Raw genomic sequence first — 27,535 nt, forward strand, 5'->3', positions numbered from 1 at the left:
GGCTTTGAGGGCGTGGGGAAGTCCACCAGCTGGGGGGCGGGAGGCGGGCTCCAAGCTGCCGGGAGAAGAGTCTCCAGCAGTCCGACGCCTGCCGGGTCGGGGACAATACCTGGAGCAGGCAGCCAGGATGTTTCTGGAACCCCAGGTAGGGCTGCGGCTTGTGGCAGGCGGAGGGCGGCAGGGCAGGGAGGCGTGGTCCTGAGCGCGCTCGCAGGGCAGCGCCTTTTCTACCGCAGGACTGCGCGCTGGGGTTCCTGCGCCACTAAGCTCGGGAAGCCGAGCACCTGTCTTTGACAGGGCTGGAGAACCACTCTCTCTAGGTGTCTCCACTGGGGCACTTGCCGCTCGGCGGGCCGCGCCCAGGCTGCCGCTGCTTTCCTGGCTTTGCCTGCTGATGCTGATGACTGCCCATGCTAGAGCAGCGTCGGCAAAGCTGGGAGGGAAACAGGTGATGGTGAGGGGCTGCTCAGCGCAGGCACTGTCAGGTTCGCGAGGAGTTGGGACGACTCTGGATCCTTTCCCGGAATCGAGGGGCCCCAGAACCACCTGTTTGGCCCAAGGAGGAGGTGCCTGGAGAGGGGGTGGTCTGTGATGAAGTGGGCACGTGGGAGGTGTGTATGCGTGTATGTGTGATGTGTGGGCGAGAGTGAGGGCGTGTTTTATATATGGGATGTGTGAGTGAGAGTGAGAGCAAGGGAGAGGCGGTTGTGAGGGCAGGGTGGTGCTTGCAGGAGTCCACCTTCCCCTCCCTGTCAAGGCAGATGTATTTAAAGAATGGAGCCCAGCAGTGGGTTTTCAAGGACCATGCTCCAGAGTGAGGAGCCCTGCAGGGAGGAAGCTGAGAAAGGTCCTGGCCTTATTCCTGAGCATGGAGCACTGTTGAATTTCTCCAGCTTTGAACCATGCTGGGCAGTGTGACTCAGGTGCAGCTTTGCTGTCCCCAGCTTTCTAAGCATGGAACAGTTCTGCTCAGACTGCTAGCAGAGGCCCAGTGCAGAGAGAAGACAGGCCCAGTTGCAGTGGCCAGCAGGACTCATTTTTCCTTTCATTCACTCATTTACCTACATGCATTTATTGAGCACCTGCTGTGTGCAGGTCCTGCAGTTCAGCAGGGACCAAGCACACCAAAGTCCTTGTCCTCACGTGGCTCACCCAGGGAAAAAAGAACAATCAGTAAGTAAAATTCAGGAAATGTTATGTGATTAAGAGCTAAAGGCAAAAAGTGAAATGGGAAAGAGGAATAAAATATACCCAAAGTACATCAGTCAGAATAGTTTGGATTATTCTGTAGTAATAAAGCAACCCCCCAAGTCCAGTAGCTTATAATGACACAGTGTAGTTTTCATTCATGTAATGCCTGTTGAGAATTGACTGAGTCCTGTCCCACATGGGCCTCACTTAGGGACCAGATGACAGAGTCTCATGGCAGGAACCAGAGAGAGCCCTCAGTGTCATTTAAATGACTCAGTCCAGAGTGACAGGTCACTTGACTCAATGCTTGAGAGCTAGAGGGCTCACACAGTCCCATCTGGGACTAGTCATGACAGCCTTGTTCACCTTGGCAAGCAGGGGTCTGATACTTGGTACCCAGAGTGCTGATCACCCTTGTGGGATGGTGTTTATACCTTAGGTAGGATGGCCCTGGGAGGCCTCAGAGGTGTGATATGTCCATAAGAACTTAACAGGGAGGAACAGCAGCCAGCTGTGTGCATGGGCTGGGGATAGCAGTTGGCGATTACAGTGGAAAAGGGGACAAATCAGGGACTCAGAGGACTTTGGAGGTAGCAGAGGAGGGAAGAAGATTCTGACACATTTAAAGGAAAGCCAGAGGCCTTGCAGTTGGCTGGGTATGGCACTGGAGATGGAAGGAGTTGGGCTGGCCCCAGGGAGAAGATTATTGCCACTGGCAGAGGTGGCAAGGGTGTAGCAGGTACTACAGAGGCAGGCAGTGAACAGGGGACGCGTTGATATGAGGTTTTGCCTGGCAGGGGTAGGCAGTCAGGGGAGGTCTGGGCTGGATTTGCTACTTTGGAGCCAGGTGTATTCCATCCTGCAGGCTCCTTGCCACCTCCAGGCCATAGGCAGTGTGCGCCAGCTGTCTCAGATAGTGCTTTCCTGGGCCCCACCTGGTGGGGCCTGACTGCTTGGGCCCCTTTCTGAGTGAGCTCCCCAGGAGAGGCAGGGTGAGAATTCTGTCCCTGGGGAGTTGGGCCCCCAGGACCGAGAAGGAGAGGGGAGCCATAGCATCTAATGACAATGGCCCCCTGAATGTGCTTTCTAGGTTCTAGCTCTGCCTGGGCACAGAGAGCAGTGGAACATTACAATCCACAGCATTACACACCCCGAGCCCACAGTGGCAGCGTCCATGGGCAGGGAGGGGTAGTCAGGAAGTCTGCCTGGGGGAAGAATCATATCCTCATGGGAAGGGAGAGCTGGCCTGCCTATGGAAGCTGCCTGCACTGCCCACACTTTTGGGCAACTTGGGTGTGGCCTTCCAGGGGAGCTGTTGGAGAGTGACCACGGGAAAGTTGAGTCTGTCAGAAGACCAAATTGTTATGTCTCCCTGTTCTTCCTTCCCTTAATCCACTGGAAACTCCCCTGGTTATATTTGGAAGCCCACCTCAAAATCACCTCTTCCAGGAAGCCCTCCCTGACTTTCCCCTTCACAGTTCATTCCCTACCCCTGTGCCTCCACGCCACCCAGCAGAGACTCTTAATGCCAAGGAGATCCTGCTGTGATGTGATGTGAAGACTTGTCTGTCTGGCAGATGTGAAGGAACACGGGCTCTTCTGTTCAGTCTTATGTGGCATAGACTGGGAGGCTTCAGTGGATGTTTGTTGACTGCATAAGTGAGGGAAGGAAGGAACTAATAGGAGAGTTGTAAATGGCTTGTACAGAGTGGCTAGTCCTGCCTCCATGTTTTACATATGGGAAACTGAGGCTCAGAGGGGTTGTGACTTGCCTGAGGTCAGCCAGGAAGTCAGGGGTCAGACCTAATTCCCATTCCAGGCTGCTTCTGGGTCCTTATGGGTTCCAGACACGGCAGGGAGGGCTCAGAGGCAGACAGGTTTCAGCACCCTCCGGGGCTCCCAGTTGAACCTGGAGTCAGTTGGGGTATGAGGATGACATCGGGTCTTGGGAAGGGGAAGGCAGCCAGGAACTCTGCAGGCCCTGAAGTCCTGGCCTGCCGGCATACCCACTGTCCAGTGGAACAACCCCGCCCCCGCTGTCCCGTGCCTTCCTGGCTGGGCCCAGCCTCTGGCATTTCCCAAATGTCAGTGTGGCTGCCCTGTGAGCCACCCCTGTCCTGGGGCTGGTGAGTGTGAGTCAGAGAACTTCCGTGGCCAGAGCAAAATCTGTGGGAGCTAGGTCACCGGTATGAGGTGTCTGTGAACCCTTTCAGCTTTGCTCTTTCAGTGACAGATATTAGATGAGAAAGGTTCCTGAGACTCAAGTCATAGCAGCAATCCCTGAAGCAGGAGAATCCTTGCTCCTCCTCCCTCCTTACCTTCTGCATCACAACATACAACAGACATCCTGAGAAGAGGGATGAGCCCATTCCAGGAGAAGGCTGGAAACCAGTGCCTGGCCCAGGGTGAGGTGTGGTGCAGGTTTACCTATGTGTGGCCAAGGCTTCAGCATAGCTGACCTGGTTGGCAGAGCAGACCCACTGGGCATAGCATGTCCTGGAGTGATGTCAGTGGGCCAGTGTCCCAGGGTGATGGCAGTGGGAGGTCCAAAGAGACACACAGACATAAGATGTACTTACACAAAGATACACACACACTCGGATACACATAGTCATACACATAGACATTCATATACACAGAGGTACATACTTAGACACACACAGACACAAGATGTATACACAGACAAGTAGATACATGCAGACACATAGGCACAAATACAGACACAGATACACAAACTCAGATACATAATCAGACACAGAGACACACATGCATACCCAGACACATTCAGACACATTCACACATTCACACAGTTATACTCACACACAAACACACATTCTCTCTCTCTCTCTCTCACACACACACACACACACATCTACATCTTCTATCCATTGTTGCTGGAGTGAACTTCCTAGTACCTGCTCCACATGCCCCTGTTTGGGGCACCTGAGAGGAGAGAGAGAGGTCATTCCTTGATTTAAAAAATATATATGTTAGCTGATTGATTATTGAACTCTTGTTAGTTTGAATAGATTTTTAGTTTGAGTTCCCAAAAAACAAAGGAAATTAATCATATTATAAGGAACATTCCACCTCTTCATAAATAAGGTGTCTTTTATTTATTTTCTTATTATGTTTTCCAAAAGATGCAAATTAATACTAAGTAACAGCAGTTGTCCTTGGTTTGATCTTCAGTGTAATGAGAAAGATTTGAAAGTTTTTCTGTGTCTGAAATAGGCCCTATAGTGCCCATAGATATTCTTCATCATGCACAGTATGCCCTACTCCCATATTAATTGCCAAGCATATACATCAAGAATGGATATTCAGTTTCACCAAGGGCTTTTCTGAATTTAGCAAAATCATCAAATGTCTTTCCTCCTTGGACCTTTTAATGTGTTGACTTGTTTAGCTTTTCTGAGCTAAATCATCCTTTTGTTCGTGGAAAAAAAATCCCACTGGGGCAGTCTCTATTGTGCTTAAAAATGCTTCTGAGTTCATTTTACTGATATGTTCCTGTTTCTTAGGTTATTTTTCATATATATTCATTGGTAAGAATGTATATGTATTTCCTATTAGGAGACATATTTGTCACATTTATAAATCATGTTATGTTAACTTCATAAAATGAATAGGAAAAATTTTCAATGTGAATTGTGTAGCTGAAATAGTTTGAATATCATATAAAGTTATTTTACTCTCAAAGGCCTGAAATAATTCATTTTTAGGAACTATCTCAGCCACAGCTTGCTTTTCTATTTCCCTGAGGTTTAGTTGGCTGTCAACTTAATTTGTACTGTGGTTATTTTTATTTTTATTTTTTTGGCGCGCGGTGGGGGGGTTTGTTCTAAACATGTTTAGTCTATTTTGATTATTTATGTTTTCTCCCCCCACCCCTTTTCTTTCGTTCTTTCTCCAGGGATTGAATCCAGGGGCACATAACCACTGAGCCACATCCCCAGCCCTTTTTTGTATTTTATTTAGAGACAGGGTCTCACTGAGTTGCTTAGAGCCTCACTAAGTTTCTGAGGCTGACTTTGAACTCATATCCTCTTGCCCCAGTCTCCCTGGCCACAAAGCCCGCCCGGGCTATGTTGTTTATATTTTCTAGAAATATCCCAGTTCAAAGAGCTTTCAGATAATTTAGATTAACTAATTGATTTTTTAAAGCTTGTTTTCCATATCCTTATTTCTTCTTTTTATGCCCAATGTATTTTTGCATTTCCTCCCTCTTTCCCTCCCTTCCTTTTGTTGATAAGAACTGCCAGGGATTTATCTTTTTGTGTTTTCAAAGAATCAGGCTCTTGAATTTAATAAGCAGTACTACTTTCTTTCTTTGATTAAAACCACTTGTTTACCTTTTAGAAATTCTTTACTCTAGTTTGCTGTAAGTCTGTTTTGTTTAGAAGCTCTCTTTTGATTTTTGAATCAAGTGCTTAGTCTTATAATGTATTGAAGTCTATGAGTTTTTCTTTTGAGTACAGCTTTGGCTGAATAATCCTTACCACTTGGTGTGGAGTTTCCTTTAAGGTTTATTTTTTCTTTTGTTTGTAATTGGAGTTTGCATTGATTCTTTAACCAAAACATTACTTAGAAAAGTTTTTCAATCAAGTAGGTGTATGTTTTGGCTCATTGTTTTGCTTATTAATATGCAGCTGTGTTATGTTATGTTCCTATCATTCTGTCACCTGACATTTTGATTTGGGGATTTCCTCTCTCTCTTTTTTTGGTATAGGAAATTGAGGGCCTCATTCATACTATGAAGAGCATTCTACTCCTTAATTATATCCCCAGTTTTAAAAATCATTATTTTATTTTGTCAAAGGGTCTTGCTAAGTTGCTGAGACTAAGTTGCTTGATCCTCCTGCCTAAGCTTCCTGAGTAGCTAGGATTATAGGAGTGTACCACCAGGCTGGGCAGGTTTAGGGACTGCATTTGGCTTCACTGGTGGTATGACATCTGACAATGTAGATAAAAACTCTGAACAGTAGAACGAATGTGCCTTTCTGTTCCTCTGGCTCTGTATTTCATGGGTGGCTCCTCACATTTCTGAATGCTCATCCCAAGAACATGTATTACAAGATTTTCATTAGTTGGGCATCCATTCCTTGTTGGAAATTCTAGCAAGTTCTGGTTGTTGTTCTGCCAGTCTTTCTTGCCCACGAGGAGGTGTATATGGATGGCATTTCCTGGGTACAGCTTTGTGTTCTCTGGAGTTTGCCTCTAATAGAGATATTCTCCTATTCTCTACTCTCAGTCACTCAACATAGCATTTCTGACACCCGATTCTCCAGCAGACACCAGCTATCCCACAGGTTAAGAACTTAGTACCCAAGACTGCTCCTTATTCTGATGCTAATCAAAAAACCCCAGGTTGTGACTTATGCTTCTGACAGGATAAATCAGGGTTCCCATGACCTTTTCTTCTCTGCTTTGATTAGTTTGCTAGAGCAGCTCATAAAATTCAAGGAAACACGTTATTATAAAGGATACAAATGGATATCAGATGGAAGAGATGTACGGGACAAGGCATGAGGGAAGGGGTGTGGAGCGTCCACGACTTTGCTTGGCATGCCACTCTCCAGGAATCTCCATCTGTTCAGCTGTCTAGAAGCTCTCCCAGTCCAGTCATTTTGGGGTTTTATGGAGCTGTCATTACATAGACATGATTAATTGCATTATTAGCCACTGATGATCAACTCAACCTGTAGCCCCTCTTCCTTCCTCCAAGGTTGGGGTTGGGGTGGGGTGGGACTGAAAGTTCTAACTTCTAATCATGTGATTGGTTTCCCTGACAACCAGCCTCATCCTGAAGCTACTCTGGAACCCTCATATAGAAATCACCTTAGCATATAGAAAGATACATCACTTTGGAGATTCTAAGGGTTGGGGAACTGTGCATCAGGAAATGGGGTGATGACTAGATAGATTGATCCATATATATAGATACTTAGATCTATATCTTATTATAAATCCTAGTATCGCAGTCTCTCTGTGTCTGGTCAACACTGGCAGGAAGTCCCAGCCTGCAGATAGAAAACCTGGGCTAGCTTCCTGGGTTCTGCACTATCCTCAGCCCACATGCCTATACCTTGTCTGGCAGGTGGATAGCAGTGCCCTCCTGGGAAAGAGTGGGATGCTCTAGCACTGGAAAAGCCCTCTGCCAGTGTAACTCAGTGGCTGTAAGTCTCCTGGTCAGTTTCATGGAGAGACAAATATCCAACTGCTCAGCCTCAGGCCTCTCAGGCCCTGGCCAGATCCCCATTTTGCAGTGTGGAGGAACAGAGGTGATGATACCGCTGGACCTCCCAGAGCTATTACCCACAGAGCATGTGGTAGGAAGTATCAGGAAGTGTCCTGTCCTGTTCCAGAGTCTGCAGCTAGTGGACAAGGCCATGGCTTTCCTAGCCCAGTAGGAGCTGGATGCCCCTCTGTGCCATACCCTGCCCTTTGACAAACACAGAGCTCCCTGCTTCTATAGCATTCAGAATCTCAGGAGGACTGCTGTGGGTGTCTGCCAGGAGGATGCCAATTCAAGCAAAGGAAATTGATTTTTATTGTTTTTAAGCACAAATGAAAAATCTTTTCTTGGTATAATTAGATGTCATTTAAAAATAAAAGAACTGTCCATTCTTTTTTCTATATCCCAGCACCCATATATGAGCTGCTCACTCCTGGAAAGGCCTACTTCACCCATCCATCCCTCCGACAAGCCTCTCTGGGGCCCTTAGCTCTGACCCAGGCAGCTTATTGTCCCTCTGTCTTGTAGCCATGTTGATCCTTGTCTGGCTCTCAGCCTGACCCAAGACATGGGGTGTCTTTCTGTTGGAGCCAGGTGGGAACCCTGGCCAGTGTGCTGGGCTTTGATTAGCAGCAGGACATCCTGTCCCAGAAGTCTTCATTGGATGCCCCGTCTAGGAAGGGGCAACTCCAGGGGCAACTCCAGTTGGGGTGAGGGTGTATACCTACCTTCCTTTCTCTGTGGCACCCTAAGCGGACTCCTAGTAATGACAAAACTGGATTCCAAGATGATCTTGGTTTGCTTTGTGTCCAAGCCTGTACCCAGCTTGGCCTCTTGGAATCCTAGAGCTGTCCCCAAGTGTAGGAGGCTCTCAGTAATCCGAGTTGAGTTCCAAGGAGTCAGTCAAGAGGGAGTGAGGCCAGAGGTGGGAGCATGAGGAGGCCCCAGCCCTGCCCTGGTCCTGGAGCAGCCAAGTGGGAGGCAAGGAGGCAAGCCTGCTAGAAAGGGCAGGGATTCTCTGAAATCCCACCTGCTCCATCTCTGGGCTTCTTGAATCTCAATAGTGGGGCAGTTATTGGTGGACAATGACATTCTGTCTCCTGAGCAGCTACCAGAAGAAGCTGACTGGCCAAAAAGGGAAAAAGGAGGAGGAAAAAAGAATGAGGAAAAAACCCAGACTTGGCAGAATTTGTATTTAGGAGTGTGAAGAGGAGATGGCAAGATTCCTTCAGTCAATTCAAATAGTATTTGGTAATAGAAAAGAATTCAGAAAAAAAAATGAATCATGGGTCTGTAACAAAGCTTTAATTATCAGCATTGCTCCTAAGCCTGGGCCTTTGTGGAGAAGGCGCCTGGTGAGGTACTGCGGCTGGCACTCTGGTTCCCATGGCAGCCGCCTCCTTGCTGGAGCATGGCCTGCAGCCCTGTGTCAGGCCTCAGGACTGCCTGGGCCAGCCCCAAAGGTGCACAAAGGTAAATACTGCCCTTCTTTGCAGCATTGGTGAATATGACTTCTTGAAGCTTGAATTATGTGAAAAGCAATGTCTTTCCCCTCACCCTCTGTCCATTTGATGGCCACTGGGCTAGGAGGATGGGACTTGGGTGCTGCAGGAGCTCCCTAGGCCCTATTCCAGGGATGGGGCCAGGCTTGCTCTTCCCTTCTGCAGAGGCCACAGGGGTTCAGAGGGACAAGCGGGTAAGAACTTAAGAGACCTGTTGGGGCTAGGGTTGTAGCTCAGTGGTAGAGTGCTCACCTCACACGTGTGATGCACTGGGTTCAGTCCTTAGCACCACATACAAATAAAATAAAGATATTGTGTCCATCTACAACTAAAATAAAAAATAAAAAAGAGACATGTTGGCAAAAGAGATATATCACCCCATACCTTTCAGCCCACCCTAGACCAGAACCAGCTCTGAATGCCACAAGCCTGGGATAGGGCAGTGCAAACAGGTCGAGGAATCAAGCTGCATAGAAGTAGGAGGCAGATTCTCTCTTTGTTTCTTGGTCGACAGAGGGGGACCTGGGTAGGCTGTCCTAGGAATGGTGGGTATGAGAGGGGACCCAGAGGTGGGACCAGAGAGAGGGAAACACCCCCTCTTATTATCTGTGTTTAGAACAGCAGCTAGGCAACCCGTAGATCAGGTGCCCATCAGAAATGTTCTGCAGTTCTGCTGCTATCAAAAACCACCAGGTGCTGAGCATGGTGGTGCATGCCTGTAATCCCAGTAACTTGGGAGGCTGAAGCAGGAGGATCACAAGTTCAAGGCAGCCTCAGCAACTTAGCGAGACCCTGTCTCAAAATAAAAAAAATAAAAAGGGATGGGGATGTGGCTTAGTGGTTAAGTGCCCCTGGGTTCAATCCTGGTACCAAAAAAAAAAATAAGAAAAAAAGAAACCCACCAGCTACTAAGGCTATCCTGAGCTTCATTGGTTTTGGTTTGTGCTCACTGTCAGCTGGTGAGCAGGTGCTGGAGATGATGTCTTAAAGAAGAGGGTGCTGGCCCACAAATGGGTGGGATAGGCTAGCCTCCCAACTATCTCAGGGCCAACCTGTGCCTGCAGCTGGATTCTGCATATCCATCAGATGAGGCCCAAGAAGACAGAACCAGGACTCTGTGGAAAGGAGATACATTTCAGTTCAAAGTTAGGGAGATTTGGGAGCTTAGGTTTGGGAAGAGTAGACAGGCCTGGGGGCAGTTTCCTGTAGTTCCTGAGGCAGGAGAGTCTGGGTGTAGATTGGACCATTAGGGGAGTGTCTTCCAGCCCTGGGGTGAAGAAACGTGATGGATGGCCTTAGGCTTGGGGTCCAGAAACCACCACTTGAGAGTGATGGGTCATAACAGGTTTGGACTTCTAGGGTCCTGGCTCCACATCCCTCTTGCACCCACTGTAGTGTTTATAAATGAGGCAGAATTAAGCTGAAGACTCTCGCACAAGGTGGTGCTCACAATGAGTACCGTGCAGGTGATGCCCAGAGAGACTGGGTTACTGACAAGTCACCTTGTGTTCTTCATTTAGGACTTGGGTGCAGGCTCCTGGCTCCAGATGAGGATGGAGACTGCAGCCTCTGGGAAGGTGGGGCAGGGAGTAGGGGGAGGGGTGTGGATTAAGGCACGCTGAAATAGTGAAATTGTGATGACAGGGGTGTTAGAGAAGACAGAGCCATAGGAGGTCAGAAGAGGGGGATATGGGTTGTGCCCCAGGGGGAAGGGTGCTTTCTTTTCCAGCCTGCACCTCTGCTAGCTGGAATGTCAAATTGCCCTTTATGAAGGTGGGAGCTCAATGACTGTGGGGAAGTGTCCTGTCCATGGCCAGCTGCTTCCTTTCCCTGAATTTTCTGGTCTTTGAACCCAGTTAGGGAGCAGGAGAGGATGGGGAAGGATAAGGGAGGTGATGGGCAAAGGGTTTCTGCCATCTGACCTGTTACCAGGACACTGAGGCTAGGGAGAGAGGAAGTATGATGCCTCCTGCTGCAAGGAAGGGAGGAAGTCCTTAGAGCTGGCCTCCTGCACACTCTGTCCCCAGGGCCAGTGAACCTCTTCCCAAACCAGAACACCTGACCTTTCACCTCTCCCTCTGGGATGCGTGAAGTGACTAGAACTGTCTCCCATCCAAGGAGTGGGTCAAAATCATCTGATTCTCTGGGTGCAGTGGCAAATGCCTGTAATCCCAGCGGCGGGGAGGCTGAGGCAGGAGGATCACAAGTTCAAAACCAGCCTCCACATCTTAGCAAGACCCTGTCTCAAAATATAAAAAAGATTGGGGATGTGGCTCAGTGGTTAAGCACCCCTGGGTCCGATTCCGCCCCTCTAATCATCTGAGGCAAATCCTCTGACTCACTAAAGATTACCTAGAGATTTGCATTTACATAGGAATTAATTGTGTGCCCTCCCCACCTACTCCCTCCTTCATTTAAACAAGAATTTCATTTACCAATTTAGCCTGAATTGCAACTACCTGGCTTAGAAGCCCCCTGTGTGAAGTGAGTCCCTGACACCTCCAGCTCCAGCCAATTCCCCTCCCTGAGATTGTTCACTGCCAAGGGGATCAGGAACCACCTGTCCCAAGGAGATTCTCCAGGGACTGGGAACTTACCCTCCATGTCTGGATCCACCCTAGACCAATGCAGGGCTGGGCGTAGTTAGGCAGGTGATGAGCAGGACCTGCCACTTTGCGGTGGCATGTGCTGGTGGTGGAGGCCACCTGTGACCTGGTTCTAGTCAGGGTTAGGGGAAGTCCTGCACTGCTGGAGGCCATGACCTGGACACCTCCACAGATCCACATTTAGGATGTCATGGGCATAGAAAACTGATAAAAACTTGTTTTGGAGTGAGTGAGCCAGCCAGGATGTGCTCTGGGAAGACTTCCTAGACAGCTACTGTGTGAAGGCTCATACAGTCTTTCCTCTAATAGCTAGGCTCTTCTTTATCCAGAATTCTCCTTCAAGTCTTTGCTCAAAGCTCACCTCTACAGCAAGGTAAGCCTCCTTGATGGGTAAGGTTAAGGTTACTGCCTTCCTTCATCTAATCTTCTGACCACCTGCTTCTTCCTCTGACCAGAGCACTGACCCTCCTTTAACCTTTATCTATGTGGTCATCCTGTGCCAGACTTACCTGTTCCAATGGGTGATTTGTAGGGCCAGAGAGCAATGAATTTTCCTTCATTTGGATTTCTAGTGGCTAGGCTGGTCCTTGTTAACATTTCTGAATGAATGAATGAGGAGTAAGGACTGTGTGAAGCCACTTCTGTGCAAACAATTTCAGGGAATTAGACAACACTAGAAGGGCAATTAGGTCCTTTTGGTAGTGTCCCTGTGATAGAGCTGGCTCATGTGTCTCTTGGCCAGGTCCAAGTGGCCAACATGGACCTAAAAGAAGCCTCTGAGCATGCTGTCTTGGTTTTGTGACCCACCAGGGTGGGGACACAGGGTTGGCACCCAGCTCCCTCCAGGAGCACTTTCTCTCCCCCACCTCCTCCCTAGCCAGCAGAGGGGAGACTGGCAGGATGTGTAATTTTCAGTTGCTAATTGTGATGCCCTGCAGATTGCTGAGCTAAAAATAGTCTTGGTTTTTTGTTGAGTAGGTTAAAAAATAGAAGCCCCCATGCTGCCTCAGAAAGAATCCCCCACTGCCAAGCCTGGCAGAGGCAGGGGCTGCCTCAGGCCCCTCCTCTACCTCCTTGCAGAACCCTCATGCAAAATGGGCCCTAAGGGCCATTTTTGTTCCATTTTTCCAGGAAGCTGGGTTACTTTACTTGGGGTCACAGATAAGCTTCTGGGAGCCTAGAAGTCCCTGGAATCATGCAGAATGTGGTGGGAATGTGCCTTTGCCTCTGTATCCTGGCAAAGGTCTAGCTGTCATCTCAAGCTCAGATGGGTCCTGTCCCTGCCAGAAACATTTATGGGCAATGTTAGGGAGTGCTCATGCAGTGCTCATGCAGTTGGAGTAATTGCCCAAACCAACAGGCTCTTGGGACCAAGAGCCTGGGTGACAGGGTCTCTGTCCAAGAAAACACAGGGCTTTGGGGCAGGCAAGCCTAGGCAGACCTGCACATTGCTGCCTGCCTGAGCAGCCTGATGCAGATCTCATGAGCTGATATTCTCATCAGAGAAATGGGAATCTCTGGGTTATAGGAGAATTGCATTTATGTGAGATGAGTTTTGTAAAGCCCAGTACATAGCTTGACTAACTCCTGATGATGGAAATTTAAAGTACAATGTTAGTTAAAAGCTGCTTGACATATATCAGAAAATTTCCAAAACTGCAGATTTTAGAATCTGGAAAGGGCTTACAGAATTCTGAATGTGTGCTGGGAACAGGCCCCAGACAGCTCCCTCTTGAGAGTTGAATAGAGGAGGCCTGACCCTGTTCCTGTCCAGTTGTATAAGAAACACCCTTCCTTAGGCTGTTGTTCCCATTCCCCACTGGATGAGGTTTAATGTGTTTGGGGCTGGCCCATTACCTCCTAGATCTACCTTCCAATATTTCTCCCTTAGTCCTTCTGGAACTGATCAGGATGCTTCATGTAGACATCCCAGGGCTGGGTGTATTAGGAGGTGAATGCTTCCTTTCCTTTCCTAGGATGTCCTAGGAAAGTAGATTTGGTGTTAAAAGTAAGTAGGTAGCTGGACCTTCAAAGCCTGAAGACCTGAGAGAACCAATGAGTGGGAAAGGCTGTGGTTTTCCCCATGTGACTTCTAAAGGATGAGGCCCCTGTCCAGTGTGGCCACCTTTCCTGCCCTCCCCTTCACACCAACATCTTTCCCAGAGACTTAGGCATCAAGATGGAGGCTAACAGCAGAGAGATGGGGGCATGTCTCTTGAGAGTACTAGGGAATCTCCTGGGAGGGGTGTAGGTGCACAGGACTCCCAGGACAGGTGTGAGGAGAGATAACCCTGTACATGGACAGTGCTGTGATTGGATACTCCTTTAGAGCCAACATCATTTATATTTCTTACCCAAGGATATCTGAGTAAATTGTTTGCTACAACTTTAGCTATGGGAGTATCTTTTCTGAGACCACTGGGTGGTATAGGGCCTCCCCCACATCCTGGATCTTGTTGGGCTTTCATCCTCTGGGCATCCTTTGTACAGGAGGCAGGAAGAGCACATAAGACTAGGAAAGGATGTAGCCATGAACCAGAACTGGACAAGTGCAAGATGCCAAACCCCGTTGGCTCTGCTGCAGGAAGTCCAGCAGCTCTGCTTAGACCCTCTGGGTCTGTCTCTATTGCAGCTGCAGCTCTTGGGACCAAGAGCCTGGGTGACAGGGTCTCTGAGCCTGTCTCTGGGACAACTGGAGTTTGTGAGAGTAAGTAAGGACTGTATCCCAACTCACAAAAGGTGTATAGTCTCTTGGGCACTTGTCTGGCTCTTGGCCAAAAGCAGATATTCCTCTACTTCTGCTGCCTCTGGCATGGAACACATGAGAAAGCTTTGGAGCAGTGTGAGGCAGTAAAATCTCTGAAGTCCCTTGAAGAGGCTATAAAAGGGAACTCTGTACATACTTCTTTGCAAAATCTTCCCCAAATCCTCTTGTCTCTCTCTCCCAGAGTGACTTATGGCACTGGGCCACCCATGATCTCTCTTCTTACTGTCTCAACTTTTTCAGGTTCTGAAAGTCTCTTAAAACCCGGCTCCCTGACACTATACTTGTGCATTATGTTCCTTAAAAGGTGCAAGGGCACACATGTGTGCATATATAAATTGTAGTGGAGCTGTGAATACTCAGAAACTAAAGTTTGTGGTTGTATCCCTTAAAAGGGGGTCTTTTCCCTGCATTGTTCTAAGGCAGAGTCCCAGAATGCACCTTCCAGATGGAGCAGAGCCCTGAGAGCAGTGTTCACTTTCTGTACTGTAGCACATCCTACATGTGAGCATTTGTACTGGGCCCCTCATACACCCTGTGCTTGCACTCCTCACAGCAACTGTGAGTTCAGGTGCCACCATCAGCCAGTGCTCATGCAGTTGGAGTAATTGTCCAAACCAACAGCTGGAGTGTGGGGGTCCTGATCCCTCACCCCTGGGCTCCTAGAGCCATCAGCATGTGCATGTTCTGCACATTGGAGGGGCACAGAAGCAAGATGATGGCTGCTTCTCCAGAGCCACCTTCCCTAGAGATCAGAGCTGACATATGAATGAAGCTTATGTATGAAACTTCATTGGGAAATATGGAATCCTACTCCCAGGGGAGCAGGAAGCAGGGAAGCAGAGCCGATAAATAACCTGGATGTGTTCCAACATCAGTCAGTCTCAGTGATGCTTTTGTCTATCTGGAGTGAAGAGGGGGCATTTTCTTAGTGGTTCTCATGCTCCGTAGATAAGTTTGTCCCCCTAGGTATGAACAGTTTCCAGGTGTTACCTATGCCATCCCTGACTTCTGGGTTGTGGACACACAGGTCAAAATGAGTCCACCTGTCTCATGCCTCAGTGAGAACATGTAGTTGGGGCTGGAGGCTGATGGCCTTACAGCTACCTCTAGGTCAGAAGGCATAAGTTAGAATCAGTGGTAGCTGACATTGGGCCTTTTGGGTGTCATTGAGCGCAGGCACAGATGTGGATGGCATATAACCACATCTGGTCCACTCCAAGGACACAGCCACATTGGTTGCCATCTTCTCACTCCACCCTTACACAGCCCTTCAGGGAGGTGGGACAAGAAACCCAATGACAGGTGAGGAAACTGAAGCTCAGAGCATCCCAGAAGCTTTCCCTTGGATTCAGAGACAGAGAACATGTGTCTTCACCCCACATTTCTGACTGTTTTCCACAGTGCTGGGTCCAGGACATACAACCACAGGAAAGGACTCAAGCATGTATGGATCATATGGTCACCATGAGGGTGCAGACAAGGGCATTAAAGGAGCAAGAGGCAGAGGCTGGGGGCTGCAACTGTATGGGGACTCCCCAAGGCAGTGTTACCTGTTCTGGGCCAGTATGGGGGGCAGCAGGCTTGAGCCCCATAGAACAGTGGCTGCAAGACCTCACAAGCCATGTCATACTCTGGGGAATAACAGCAGAGATCCTGGATGGGGCACCTCAGGTCAAGCCTCAAGGATTGGGGCCACCAAAGTGGTGGTATGGGATGGGGGTGGACAGGGAGGGGGAGGATCTGGGGAGAGGACAACGTGTAACTACAAGAAGCTCCTAGGCCCCGTTGCTTTGCCCACCTCCCCTCTGGCCAACCAGATGTTGTTACCCAGGCCAGCAGGGAGCAAAGGGCCTCTGGGGCTCAGCCTCTTCAGGCAGCTCTTCCTGTCCACACTCATCCCTGCAGGGCTACCTCTGGCTGTGCAGGGGAGTGGGTATGGCCTACTCACCTGACTGATGGCCCCTTTCAGGGACCAGCCATCAGCTCTCATACAGAGAGGCCCCCTTCTTCCATGTGCCCCAGAGAGCCAGGTAAACCCAGCTATGGAAACTGGTTGTCTACGCAGCTGGTGGGAGGGCCTCTGCCTCTCATCCTGTAGCCTTCATCCTGTCCTGTCCAACTGCCCCTTATGCCCACCTGGTGGGAGGGGGGCAGCTTTCAAGGTCTGTCCCCTGGGATAGAGTGAGTCACTTGTACCCGCCTCTCTGTGAGCACATTTTTTCTGAATTGATTAGGTTTATAATTAGAAGGTGCTTGCCCTTCTGCCTGAACAGAGGAGGAGGTGCTAGGAGTTGAGAGGAATCCATCTAGGGGTATTGTTTTGCCCCCCACTCCTTCTGCTGGTCTAGGCTGCTGCTTGGTCTAGGCCAACTCCATCTAACTTGAGCAGAGGTGAAGGTGGGTCCTAAAGAAGGTGGCCCACACCAGCCAGCTCCATCCTCACCATCCCTTTGCTTGGTCCTTGGGTCTCACTGAGCTCTCTGCAGTGTCTGTAACCTGGCAATGGGTCTGGCTGTAGCCAGGTGCAGCAGAGGCAGGAGAAGGCCTGCCTGGGCTTACTCCTCCCATTTGCACCTGGAAATTCTTGAAAAATGCCAGCACCTGAGTTGCCCACTAGACCAGTTAAGACAGACCCACTGGGGTGGGAGCTGGGCAGAATGGCTTTGAAAAGCCTCTGGGATGTGCAACCACAGTTGAGGGCACCTGGTTTAGCTGGCAGAAGGCATTGGAGGCTGGAACTCTCAGCGGGATAGGTTTGTGGCCTTTTATCCTTCCTGCATGCGAGTCACCTGTGTGTCTCAATTAGATGCAGATTTGACCAGCAGGCCTTGCCTGGAATGATTTGTGCATTTTAACCATGACCAGGTGCCTACTGCTGTTTGGTTTTAGAGTGTCAGCACAGGGTTGGCTTCCTGAGTCCTGGCACCCTTGTGGCCTGTGAGGGGTGCTGAGCAATCTCACAGATGGGAATTAGATCCTAGGGAAGTGATAACCAGCTAGTGCAGTGTGCGACTTATACTGAGGGCTCATTTGATCCTCCCAGCAAACCTCTGCAGTAGTTAGTGCTCCCTCTACCCATTAAGATTCCCAGAGTTGAGGATCCTGGCGAAACTCACCTCTTTGCAGCTAGTTGCCCTGAATCCTGGTCCTCTGTGTCTCACTGTGAGATTTGGAGTGTGACTTTGCCCTTGGTGCCTTGTCCTCATCTTTGGATGCTCTCAGTGTGGGTTGGTGTTATTGTGAGAAATAAATGAGATGATTCAACACCAGCACTTAGTGTCACTTATGGTACATATTATGTACTGAGAGCGTTAGCTAATGCTGTTTGTTTCCTCCCACGGGGCCTCTATGGGCTCTACCAATCCCTCACTGAACCTTGCCTGCCTTGGGTATTCGTGCTGGTCCCTCATCCAGGACCCTGTCCTTGAAGGGGACCTGTTCCTACTAGGCTCATCTAATCCCTCCCTGGCAGCAGAATCACAATGAGCTGAGTCTCCAGGCTGACTCTCCTGGTCTCCCAGGCAAACCTCCCCAGCACTGGGGCAGGTCTCCCTTTGGCAAGGGCTATTTGTTAGCAGCATGTTAGGGCATTCCCTTCTCCTATCATAGCACCTCCTACCTCTTCCATGGGAAAACAACATCTCATGACCTCAGGAATTGGGGTGAGGACTTATAGGTCAGTAGTCTAGGCTTAATCCATGGAGGTACCTGGGGAAGACTTGGAAATTCTAGGATTTCCTTAGTGGAGTCTGTTTCCACTGGGCCCCTGATGTAGCATCTGAGAAATGAAGGGTTCACTCATATCAGTGATCCTCAGACTTGAGCACGCAAGTCCCTAGAGGGCTTATTAAAAAACAAATGTCAAGCTTATCTTTGAGCTTCTGATATGACAGGGGACAGGGCTGGGCATTGAGAATGTTCATCTAACATGCATAAGGTGCTGCTGCTGCTGCAACAAGCTAACTCTGAGACAGGCTCTCCTCCCCATCCTGGAGTGGAGGCTGCCCTGAGCCTGGGGTCAGTGCAGTATGCTGTGTCATAGGGAGGTGGTCCTCTGCTTGTAGAGCCCCTGGAGAGCAGCCCCCGTGGTCCTCTTGCAGCAGTAATCATGGCTAGTGTTTGCTTGACATAGTGGGAAAACTGAGGCTAGGATGGCTCTGAGGCTTGCCCTAGTCTACAAGGCTGAGCCCTCATGGACTGTGCAGGGGGGCATGAAGCCAGAGGAGGGTATGGAGCCCTTCCCACTGCTTTCCCAAGAACACCCCTCTTAGTACAAGGAACCACTCCTAGGAGGAGCACCCTGCCGGGAGAGGGCTATGTGGCTTGGTGCTTGTGCCAGTGCTGGAGCAGAAGCACATGCTTGTGCTGTCTGTGCCCCCTGCCATGGCAGGAAGGTCCAGTTCTGCCACCTGACCTCAGCTGCCTATGCCTCATGCCCGTCTGTCTCCCAGGGGTGGGAGGGGTGAGGCTATGTGTGCAGCCACAGGAGGGAGAGCACACTTCCAGGCCTGGGTCTCAGAGGCCGGGGCCGGCAAAAGCTTCATTATCCTTTTACACTTGGTCAGTTGCCTGATGCAGAGACTGAGGCCTGGAGGGCTTCAGAGTCTCCCCTGCTTCATGAGAACTTTCAAAAGAAGCCTAGCTGCACTGTTAGGTGGAAACCCTGTAGCCCTCAGCAGGGCAGCCACAGGGGACAGCCCTAGGGAGGCCAAGAGGATGCCTGAACGCCCAGGTATCTACATGTCATTGGCATGTCAGACTCCACATGTCCCAAAGCAAGTCCCACATCCTTCCTTAGACCCTGCCTTCATGCTCTATCTTGTGATGGCCAATGTTCCAGGACTGAGACAGTCCTTTCACAGTGTCCAGGGTCGGCCTTGCCCCCGTCCTTCTGCTCCTACCTGACCTGAGGAGCTCTCTCTTGTTTATGGCAAATCTGGCCCAAATGGCTTCCAGATGCCTCCCATGAAGGCTCCCTCAACTATGTTCAGAGTGGCTTCTTCTCATGCTGGCCCTGGGGTATGTGTGGTCATCCTAGTCTCAGACCACCGTCTCCATTTATCCCCTTCATACACACTGGGCTTTGGACTGTCTCATTCCTAGGATGTTCCTTTCTGTATGGCCAACACCATTTTACATACATCACCTTCCCTCAGGCCGCCTTGACCACAGGCTCCCTGTATTTTTCCTCCTGGCATTTTCTCCACAATTTCTCTTCTTCTCCTGCTTATAACCTTAGGAGGCAGGCTTTGTGTCCAGATCCCAAGATGAGGCCCCGTGTGCACATAGCAGGTGCTAAAGAAACATTTATCAGGTGTGCGGTGGCTAAGCGACCCCTTGGGTGGTACGTCTGGGGCTCTCACCACATACCCCTGAAGACATGCAGGCTGCCTAATGGCCCTATTCTTCTCTCCTAGGAAACTATGCCCCAGACATCTGTGGTCTTCTCCAGCATCCTCGGACCCAGCTGTAGTGGACAGGTGCAACCCGGCATGGGGGAGCGAGGAGGCGGGGCTGGCAGTGGCTCTGGGGACCTCATCTTCCAAGATGGACGCCTCATTTCTGGGTCCCTGGAAGCCTTGATGGAGCACCTGGTCCCCACGGTGGACTATTACCCCGATGTGAGTGCCTGAGGTCTTGGGGAAAGTTACAGGGAAATTATCTGGTTCCAGGAGAGGCTGCTTCTGGGAGGAGGGGGAGACCCAGACAGTCCCACTTCCTGTACCTTCTTCACCCTTTGACCTGCACACATCAGCTCATGCCTGGAAGAAGCTGCAGTGGCTTCTCTGCTGCTGCTAGGATGGCCCTGGAGGCATAGGAAGCAGAAACACACAAAGGACCCAGCCCCTAGGGGAGGAAGAGGAGTTTAAAGAGCAAGTCCAGAACTCAGGTCCTGATGAGGGTAATCCAGCTCATTTCCTGGAAGCCATCTCTGAGCTGACAAACTTATTTTGTGCATAAACCTCATGATCAAGAACAAAGGATGTCAGTCCCACCCTGAGGTATGCAGACCCTAACATATGGAGCAGCAGGCCCTCAAGGGCAAGGCTGTTCTTCATCAACACAAATCCTTCCTTTTAACCTAAATATGGTGTCGTACATTCTGAGAATTGAGAAAACATTCCCTTGTCCTGGCTTCCTTCCGCCTCTGATGAGTGACGTCTCTTAGCAATAGTGGGTCTGTAGGCCTGCATGCTTCCTTTTGTGAGCTGAGCATCCATCTTCTGGGAGGGCCTGTTCTGGACCCTTCATCCTCTGAGGGCAGTCATCGCCTTGGCTTTGGCTGTTCAGATGCAGTTTGCAGGAGGTGCAGGCAGAATGGTTGGTCTCCAGCTTCTTCCTATTGGCTGTGCTGGAGTCACCTCAGCTTCCCCTCCTGTCAGGCCACTACCTCCTTCTAGGGCTCTAGGAAGATACACCTTTGCATTGTCCACTCCCCTGTTTTCCTGTCCACCCCATAAGCCCTGTCAGGGACAGTGCTGATAGTACAGACACTGCTGCTAAGTGCCTGGGGCAGAGCCAGGAGGAGAAACCTCAGGTCCTGAAGAAGCCCAAGGCAGGACTGTGACCCTTCAATGCTAGTCAGCCTGTGGGTCAGTGGTCCTGTGCCATAGCAGGAAGAACTCCTCATCTCATAGGCTTATCCCAGAGGAGCCATCCAGCTGTTATCCAATGTAGTTCTTAGAACATTGTGCTCTACGATCCTGACTGCTTCCCAGGAGAGAACAGAGAGATGACAAGGGCAGAAAGTAGGCCAGGAGAGTCTAGCTGGGTCTTGGCTCCTCTGCAGAGTGCCTGGGTTCCTCATTTCCTCACTGCCAGACAGGCATGGGGGCCAGACACATACACCCCAGTAAGTCTTCACTTTTCCTGGAGATGGTAATGGCTCCTCCCCTATCTGCCTTAGCCAAGAGGTGATAGTGTGCTTTTCCTTATGTATCTGAGTTGTCTGCTTATGAGGAGGACCTGAGAGTCCTACCTGCAGCTGGGACCCGTAAGCACCCATGCTGCACAGCCTAGCTCAGAGCACAGGAAGTGTGTGTGGAGGTAGAGGATACCCTGATATTCCAGGGAGGACTCCTAGTAGTCTTATTCCCCACATGGAGGGCTGCTTGGGGGCAGTGAGGACCCCTTGCCCTGTGTCCTGCTCCAGTAGGTCTGCACTCCCAGGAAGCTTGGCCATGTTATCTTTGGGCTGGAGCAAGGAAATTTGTCCTTTGGGCTGGGAGTTGGGGTGGATGGACCTGCGCTCCCACTTCTCAGCCTGTGGCAGCCATTTCAGGACAGAGTGAGGTTGAGTGGGGTAGATTCCCTCCCAGGAGCCCCAAGGCTGCCCCAAGCAGCCTCATGGAGATGGTATTGACCCACAAGTCCACCCTACCTATAAGCAGAGTCCAGTATGAAGATTCCACAGGAACTGACCCTGCAGATGGAAGGCCTGAGAACCCTTGGCCACAGATTCCCCTCGCCACCCTTTAGTCCAGTCCTTGAGGATCCTGGTGATAAGGGCACATGGATATGGGATGGAGGGGCCCTGGAATGGCAGTTGGGGTGAAGGGCCACACCTGGTCACAAGACCCAAAGCTTTCCAGGTCCTGTCTTCCAAGGCCCTGTCCCTGCTGACCAGGCCATGTCCTACTTGACCTATCAGCTCCACTTAGTCCACCAAGTCACATTCCCACTGACTAGGCCCGATCCTTTCCCTCTGACTGCTCTGCCCACCCTCCCCATCAAGCCACTCTGCTGCCAACATAGCCCTGCCTCACTGAGCAAGCCATCTCTCCCAGGTGTTCCCCACTGACCTTGGGCAAAGCCTGCAAGGATCTGGAGAAGCAAGAGGCCTGGACCTGGTCTCAGGGAGCATCTCGGGCTGGGCAGCATGCCCAGACAGCCCCACCATCATCCAAGGCTGGCTCCCATTATAGAGTGGGACAAAGGGTGCTGGAGAATTCCAGCAAGCTGTTCCTCCAAGGTGGGAGGGATTGGAGTAGCAGTATGAGAGAAGCAAGGTATGTAAGGTGAAGGAAACCAAGCAGGTGAAGGCACAGAGGCCCCACATGTGATGCTGGCCTGGGAAGGGCCAGGCCAGGAAGAGCAGTGGCATGAGCCTACCTGGATGCTGCCATTCCAGGCCTGACCAGCACTTTGCCTGTCTCCTTTCTTCAGAGGACATACATCTTCACATTCCTCCTGAGCTCCCGGGTCTTTATGCCCCCTCATGACCTGCTGGCTCGAGTGGGGCAGATCTGCCTGGAGCAAAGGCAGCAGCTGGAGGCTGGGCCTGAGAAGGTATGAGTGCGAAGGGATGCTGGTGCTGACTGTGTCTCTTGGGGTGTGGCTTCTCTTGGTCTGAGGGGAGTTGCCAGAGCAGAGAACTCCTTCTAGGATGCTCCAAGTCCCTACTATTGATGACATTTGCACCCCTTCCAGGGAAGGGCCCCCTAGACAGCCCTCCAGACCAATGCCAGTCTCCCTGATATGGAAGGTTCTGTTATAGGCAGCAGGACCTGGACCATTGCCACCTCATGGGGGGTGGGGGTCAGGTGGCAGTGTCCTCAGCCTGTCACTGCTCGAGTATTTTATAGGGGCCACAGTCTCTTCTGGATTGAGCCAGGTTTCAGACAGTCAGGAAGCCATAGCTTGACCCTGAGGCCCTCAGAGGCAGGCATTTGGACAAGACTTTCAGAAGCTCAGGGTCCAAAGTGGAAAAATGGGCGGTGGTCATGATATCCAGGAGCTGGCAGGGCTGTCAGAGCAGCAGAGGAGTGTGGCCCGGCCTGCCCTTCACCTCCCTGCTTCATGTGGCCAGACCTTCTGTCACTGGAGGTTTGCAGAAGAGGCCCCTGAATGCCATGTGCCCTCCACATAGTCTTCTCAGAGTAGCTGGCACCAGGTGGTCCAGTCCAGAGCACTGGCCAGTCATGTCACCCAAAAGGGGCAGGTTCCAAGCATATGCAGGGCTGGGGGCTGAGTTGTGTGAGAGCCTGGGTCCCCAGAGCATTAGGGGTCATGATAGCCTGGGTCCCCAGAGCAGTCATGGTTCATGCTGTGGCCATAACAGTTGGATTGGAGCAGTGTGGTGGGGAGCTGATCAGGTATGGGAGGAGCCATGGTGGGTGCAGGAGTGGTTCTGGCCTCTGTGGGCATTCTGGTGGGTCAGTGGGAATTTGGCAACAGAGCATCCTGCATTGCTTCCTCTCTACTTCATGGGGGCAGAGGCCATGTAGGCACCCTCTGAACAAGATGGGCAGCTGCGCCCACACCCTCCTTCCCTCAGCCCTGTGCCAGGGTGCAGGGCACCTGTCCCCAGGCTGCATGTGCAAGTTGACACAGGTGACAAGGGATACCTCTGCCTTTCTTGACCAGGAATCGTTAACTTGCTCCTCAGGTCTACACCCTGCCCTACAGCACTTGCAAAATTGTCTTTAACAGAGAGGGCAGATAAGCTTCTAATTTAACATTATGATTTTATTTGATTTTCCTGTATGCTTTTTATGGGTAACGTTTAAGTATTGCAAGTAAATCTATGTTATAATAGTGATGGGTTATGGTTTTGGAAATTAATTTGTTTAAATGACAAAAAAAAAGTTTATTTAAGGGAAGTAGGAAACAAAAAGGAGTCTCATAGGTCATTCTGGTGTGGCAAAACCACAGGTGGCATGTGTGGCAGAGGGACATGTCCAGCACAGGCCCTGGGCTTAGGGGTATGGGTCTTGAGGGAGAAGGAAGCTGTGACACTTGCCATCTTGCAGTCCAATCTGGCCCATGGGGCCTCACACCGATCCCTGCTGCCCTAGGCCAAGCTAAAGTCGTTCTCTGCCAAGATTGTGCAGCTCCTGAAGGAGTGGACAGAGGCCTTCCCCTATGACTTCCAGGATGAGAAGGCCATGGCGGAGCTGAAGGCCATTGCTCACCGTGTCACCCAGTGCGATGAGGTGAGGTCCTCCCTCAGCCCCTGATCAGGCTGCTTGGGTATGTCTTCTGGAAGGTGGGGTATACAGACACAGACTAGTATTGATCCCCTTCCCTGTTACTCCCTGAAGAGAGTGGCAAGGTGGCTCCACCGGATCTGCCACATCCCCAGATGCAGCTTAGCTGGCCAGAATTGGGTCAGCTTTGCCTACAAACACTGCATGCAAGACTGTTGCTATGAACCCTCTTCTGGCCCTTGGCACCCTTGTTGGGACCTGTTGAGAGGATATGAGTCTGTATGCTCTTTCTAGCTCCTAGCTCACTGTTGGCCTTCGCTGGAGATAGGAAACCCAAGGAGCTGAGAGGGTCTCTCTGTGCTGAAGAATTTCTTTGTGTTCCACAGCTCCTATTCCCTGGGGGACTCAGGAAGCCCTGGGAGAGCTTTGGGAGAGATTGGGGACCCAGGCTGTCCCCACCCAGGGTAAAAGCCCTTCTTGATGCCTTGACTCATGCCATGGCCCCCTCCTGATGCTGGGAGGCAGTGACAAGCAGCTCAGCTGGCCACCTCTGGGAAAGCCACACTTTTCAGACCCAGAAGACCAGTTCTGACCCTGCCCTCAGCCCTTCTGCTAGCAGGATAGTTCATGGAGCCCACCTTCCTCAGTAGGCCTCAGAGGAGCCCACACTGCACCCCTCTCTCATCAAGGGTTCAGAGGCTCAGAGCAGCTTTGGACTTTGTGGGCTCAAAGTCAACCATGTCTCTGGCGATGAGATGGGTTTCTCATGATGGCAGTGGACTTACCACAAGCCCACTTCAGCACCCTCACCACTCTCTGACACTCACAGGAGAATGGCACAGTAAAGAAGGCCATCACCCAGATGATACAGAGCCTGCTGCTATCCCTGGCCACCCGGAGCCAGCTCCAGGAGCTGCGGGAGAAGCTCCGGCCACCAGCTGTTGAAAAAGGGCCTGTCCTCAAGGCCAAGCCACCGGCCGCTCAGAAAGACATCCTGGGCGTGTGCTGTGACCCCCTGGTGCTGGCCCAGCAGCTGACCCACATCGAGCTGGTCAGTGCAGCCAAATGCTCTGCATGGAGTAGGGTGGGACTAGGGCCACATTCACTGCTGCTTGGACAGGGTTGCTGGACCCAAGTGTCCCTCTCAATGTAGTGCTGCCAAGATCCTTGCCAGCCAGACTGGGCTGTCACAGGGAAGCTGGCTTGCCAGCCTTGGCCTGTGTGCCTCAGGCTGGCTGTGTCCAGCTGGTATCAGGTCTGAAGGAGCATGGCAGCCCTGTGTGAATGGGAGGGTTTGGTACTGCATTGTCCTAGTCCCAGGATGGAAGATTGGCCTGGGAGGAGAAGGGCCTGTGCCCTAGGCAGGCCTCCACTGTCTCCAAGGTCTTAGTCACTCTCCCCTGCAGTTCTTTTTCCTCTTTTAGGGGAGGCTGGTCACCCTCCCTTTGCTGTCTCTCCCCCATAGGAGAGGGTCAGCAGCATTCACCCTGAGGACCTGATGCAGATCATCAGCCACATGGACTCCTTGGACAACCACAGGGTGAGTGGGCTGAGGTCCAGGCTGCACTCAGCATGACTCTGGAGTGTCAGATCATGAAACCTGATGGCTTTCCTGGTACCCATTTAGGGGGTTCGGCAATGGCCACACAGAGTGATGCATGCTGGGAGGGACACAGGCTCTGCTTGGGGCTGGGGAGCTAACATGACCTCCCGGCTTAGCTGAGCACTGGGCAGCCAAGGAGCAGGCAGGTGTGAGCAGTGGGAACTGACTTGCCCAATCAGGGTCCTCTGGGATCCCTGTGACTTGCTTTGTAACCCCCAGTGCCGAGGGGACATGAACAAGACCTACAGCCTGGAGGCCTATGACAACTGGTTCAACTGCCTGAGCATGCTGGTGGCTACTGAGGTGTGCCGGGTAAGCACGTGCCACAGCAGATGTGTGTGGGGTGGTCATGCCCTTTCCAGACCTGGTGAGGTTGTGAATTTTGCCCTGCCTGCCTCAACTTATATGGAACTTTCTCTCTCTCTCTCTCTCTCTCTCTCTCTCTCTCTCTCTCTCTCTGTCACACTTTAAAAATTAAGAAAAATATGAAAAAAATTCATATTTTTATACAATAAAACATTATAATTTGGCTAATATCATTCCCCTGTATTTCCCCTTTAGACGATGGAACTTTCAAAGTAAGCACATGAAGTGTCCATGGCCAGGGCCTTGGTAGTGCTCCTACCCTGAAGCCTCCATATCCAATGATTCCTTAAATGACAATAGGGATCCCATATGTGGGAGTGTGCCCCTTGTGCCCAGCACCATTCTGCCAGCCTTGGCAGGCAAACAGCCCATCCCTTTTATGGCTGAGGAGATACATCAGGTGTTGGACATGTGTCTGAGTCTCACAGATATAGCCTTGAATCTCCCAGACCTGGAAATTAAGTCCCAAGGAACTTCTTGACCCTCTGCCCAGTGGCCCCAGCTCCTGTGGTCTGTTGGTGGCTCCACGCTGAGGTCATCCTGTTGCCTTCTAGGTGGTTAAGAAGAAACATCGGACCCGCATGCTGGAGTTTTTCATTGATGTGGCCCGAGAGTGCTTCAACATTGGAAACTTCAACTCCATGATGGCCATCATTTGTGAGTGCTGGCACAGGTTGGGGGCTGCCCACACCACCTGCCTCCTCATGCTCTGACCCCTGCCCACTGTCCCTGCAGCTGGCATGAACCTTAGTCCAGTGGCTCGGCTGAAGAAAACATGGTCCAAAGTCAAGACAGCCAAGTTTGATGTCTTGGAGGTAGGTACCCAAGTTCATGGCACAGCCTAGTGCCCCACCTTTGTCCTGTGTTGGCAGCAGGGGTGGGATCTTTCCTTTGATTCAGACATGTATGGAGCTGGCCTGCTGGTGGGTTCTCAAGCTGTCCTTGGCCATTGCTGCATCCAGTAGAACTAGCATTGCCTAGAGCAAGTTAGAGAATGGAGAGTTTGACAAAAGGGATGATATCCACTGAGCAGTCTTACTGGCCTTTTCCTTGGTCAGCTTTCCCTAGTTCTGGATTATCTGGGTTGCCCAGAGGCTGGCAGACCATTTAGCTCATCTGCAGTCCTTCCCAGATATATTTCTATCACCACCTCCCGACCTCTGGCAAAATATTTGTCCCGTGGAGCTGGTCAGGTCTTAGAGGTGTCAGTATAAGGGCAAAGCAAGGTTTTGAAGGAAGGGGGATGAGACCTGGGTATAACAGGGCAGGGCTGTGACACTTCTTTATAGTTTTCCACAGGCTCCAGTGTTCAGCAGGCACCTTTTGGTTTTAC

The 27,535-nt window shown here is 50.9% G+C and overlaps 1 protein-coding gene across 4 annotated transcripts in view; it reads left to right on the plus strand.

The window, feature by feature from the left end:
• Rasgef1a (RasGEF domain family member 1A) overlaps positions 1–27,535 on the plus strand; it is a 79,431-nt gene that overhangs the window by 48,136 nt on the left and 3,760 nt on the right. For 3 of the 4 annotated variants that reach the window (XM_048807561.1, XM_048807562.1, XM_048807560.1), the window contains 8 exons: positions 19,722–19,925; positions 22,471–22,593; positions 24,102–24,239; positions 25,063–25,284; positions 25,699–25,773; positions 26,056–26,148; positions 26,757–26,859; positions 26,938–27,017. In XM_048807561.1, coding sequence (XP_048663518.1) covers positions 19,728–19,925; positions 22,471–22,593; positions 24,102–24,239; positions 25,063–25,284; positions 25,699–25,773; positions 26,056–26,148; positions 26,757–26,859; positions 26,938–27,017 — 1,032 coding nt within the window. In that variant the 5' untranslated portion in view covers positions 19,722–19,727. Of the gene's footprint in view, positions 1–6; positions 146–19,721; positions 19,926–22,470; positions 22,594–24,101; positions 24,240–25,062; positions 25,285–25,698; positions 25,774–26,055; positions 26,149–26,756; positions 26,860–26,937; positions 27,018–27,535 lie in introns of those variants that run through there. The other variant, XM_048807559.1, reaches the window with a different exon arrangement.

This window comes from Marmota marmota, unplaced genomic scaffold (assembly GCF_001458135.2).
Source record: "Marmota marmota marmota unplaced genomic scaffold, marMar, whole genome shotgun sequence".
In the NCBI taxonomy this organism is placed as follows: domain Eukaryota; kingdom Metazoa; phylum Chordata; class Mammalia; order Rodentia; family Sciuridae; genus Marmota; species Marmota marmota.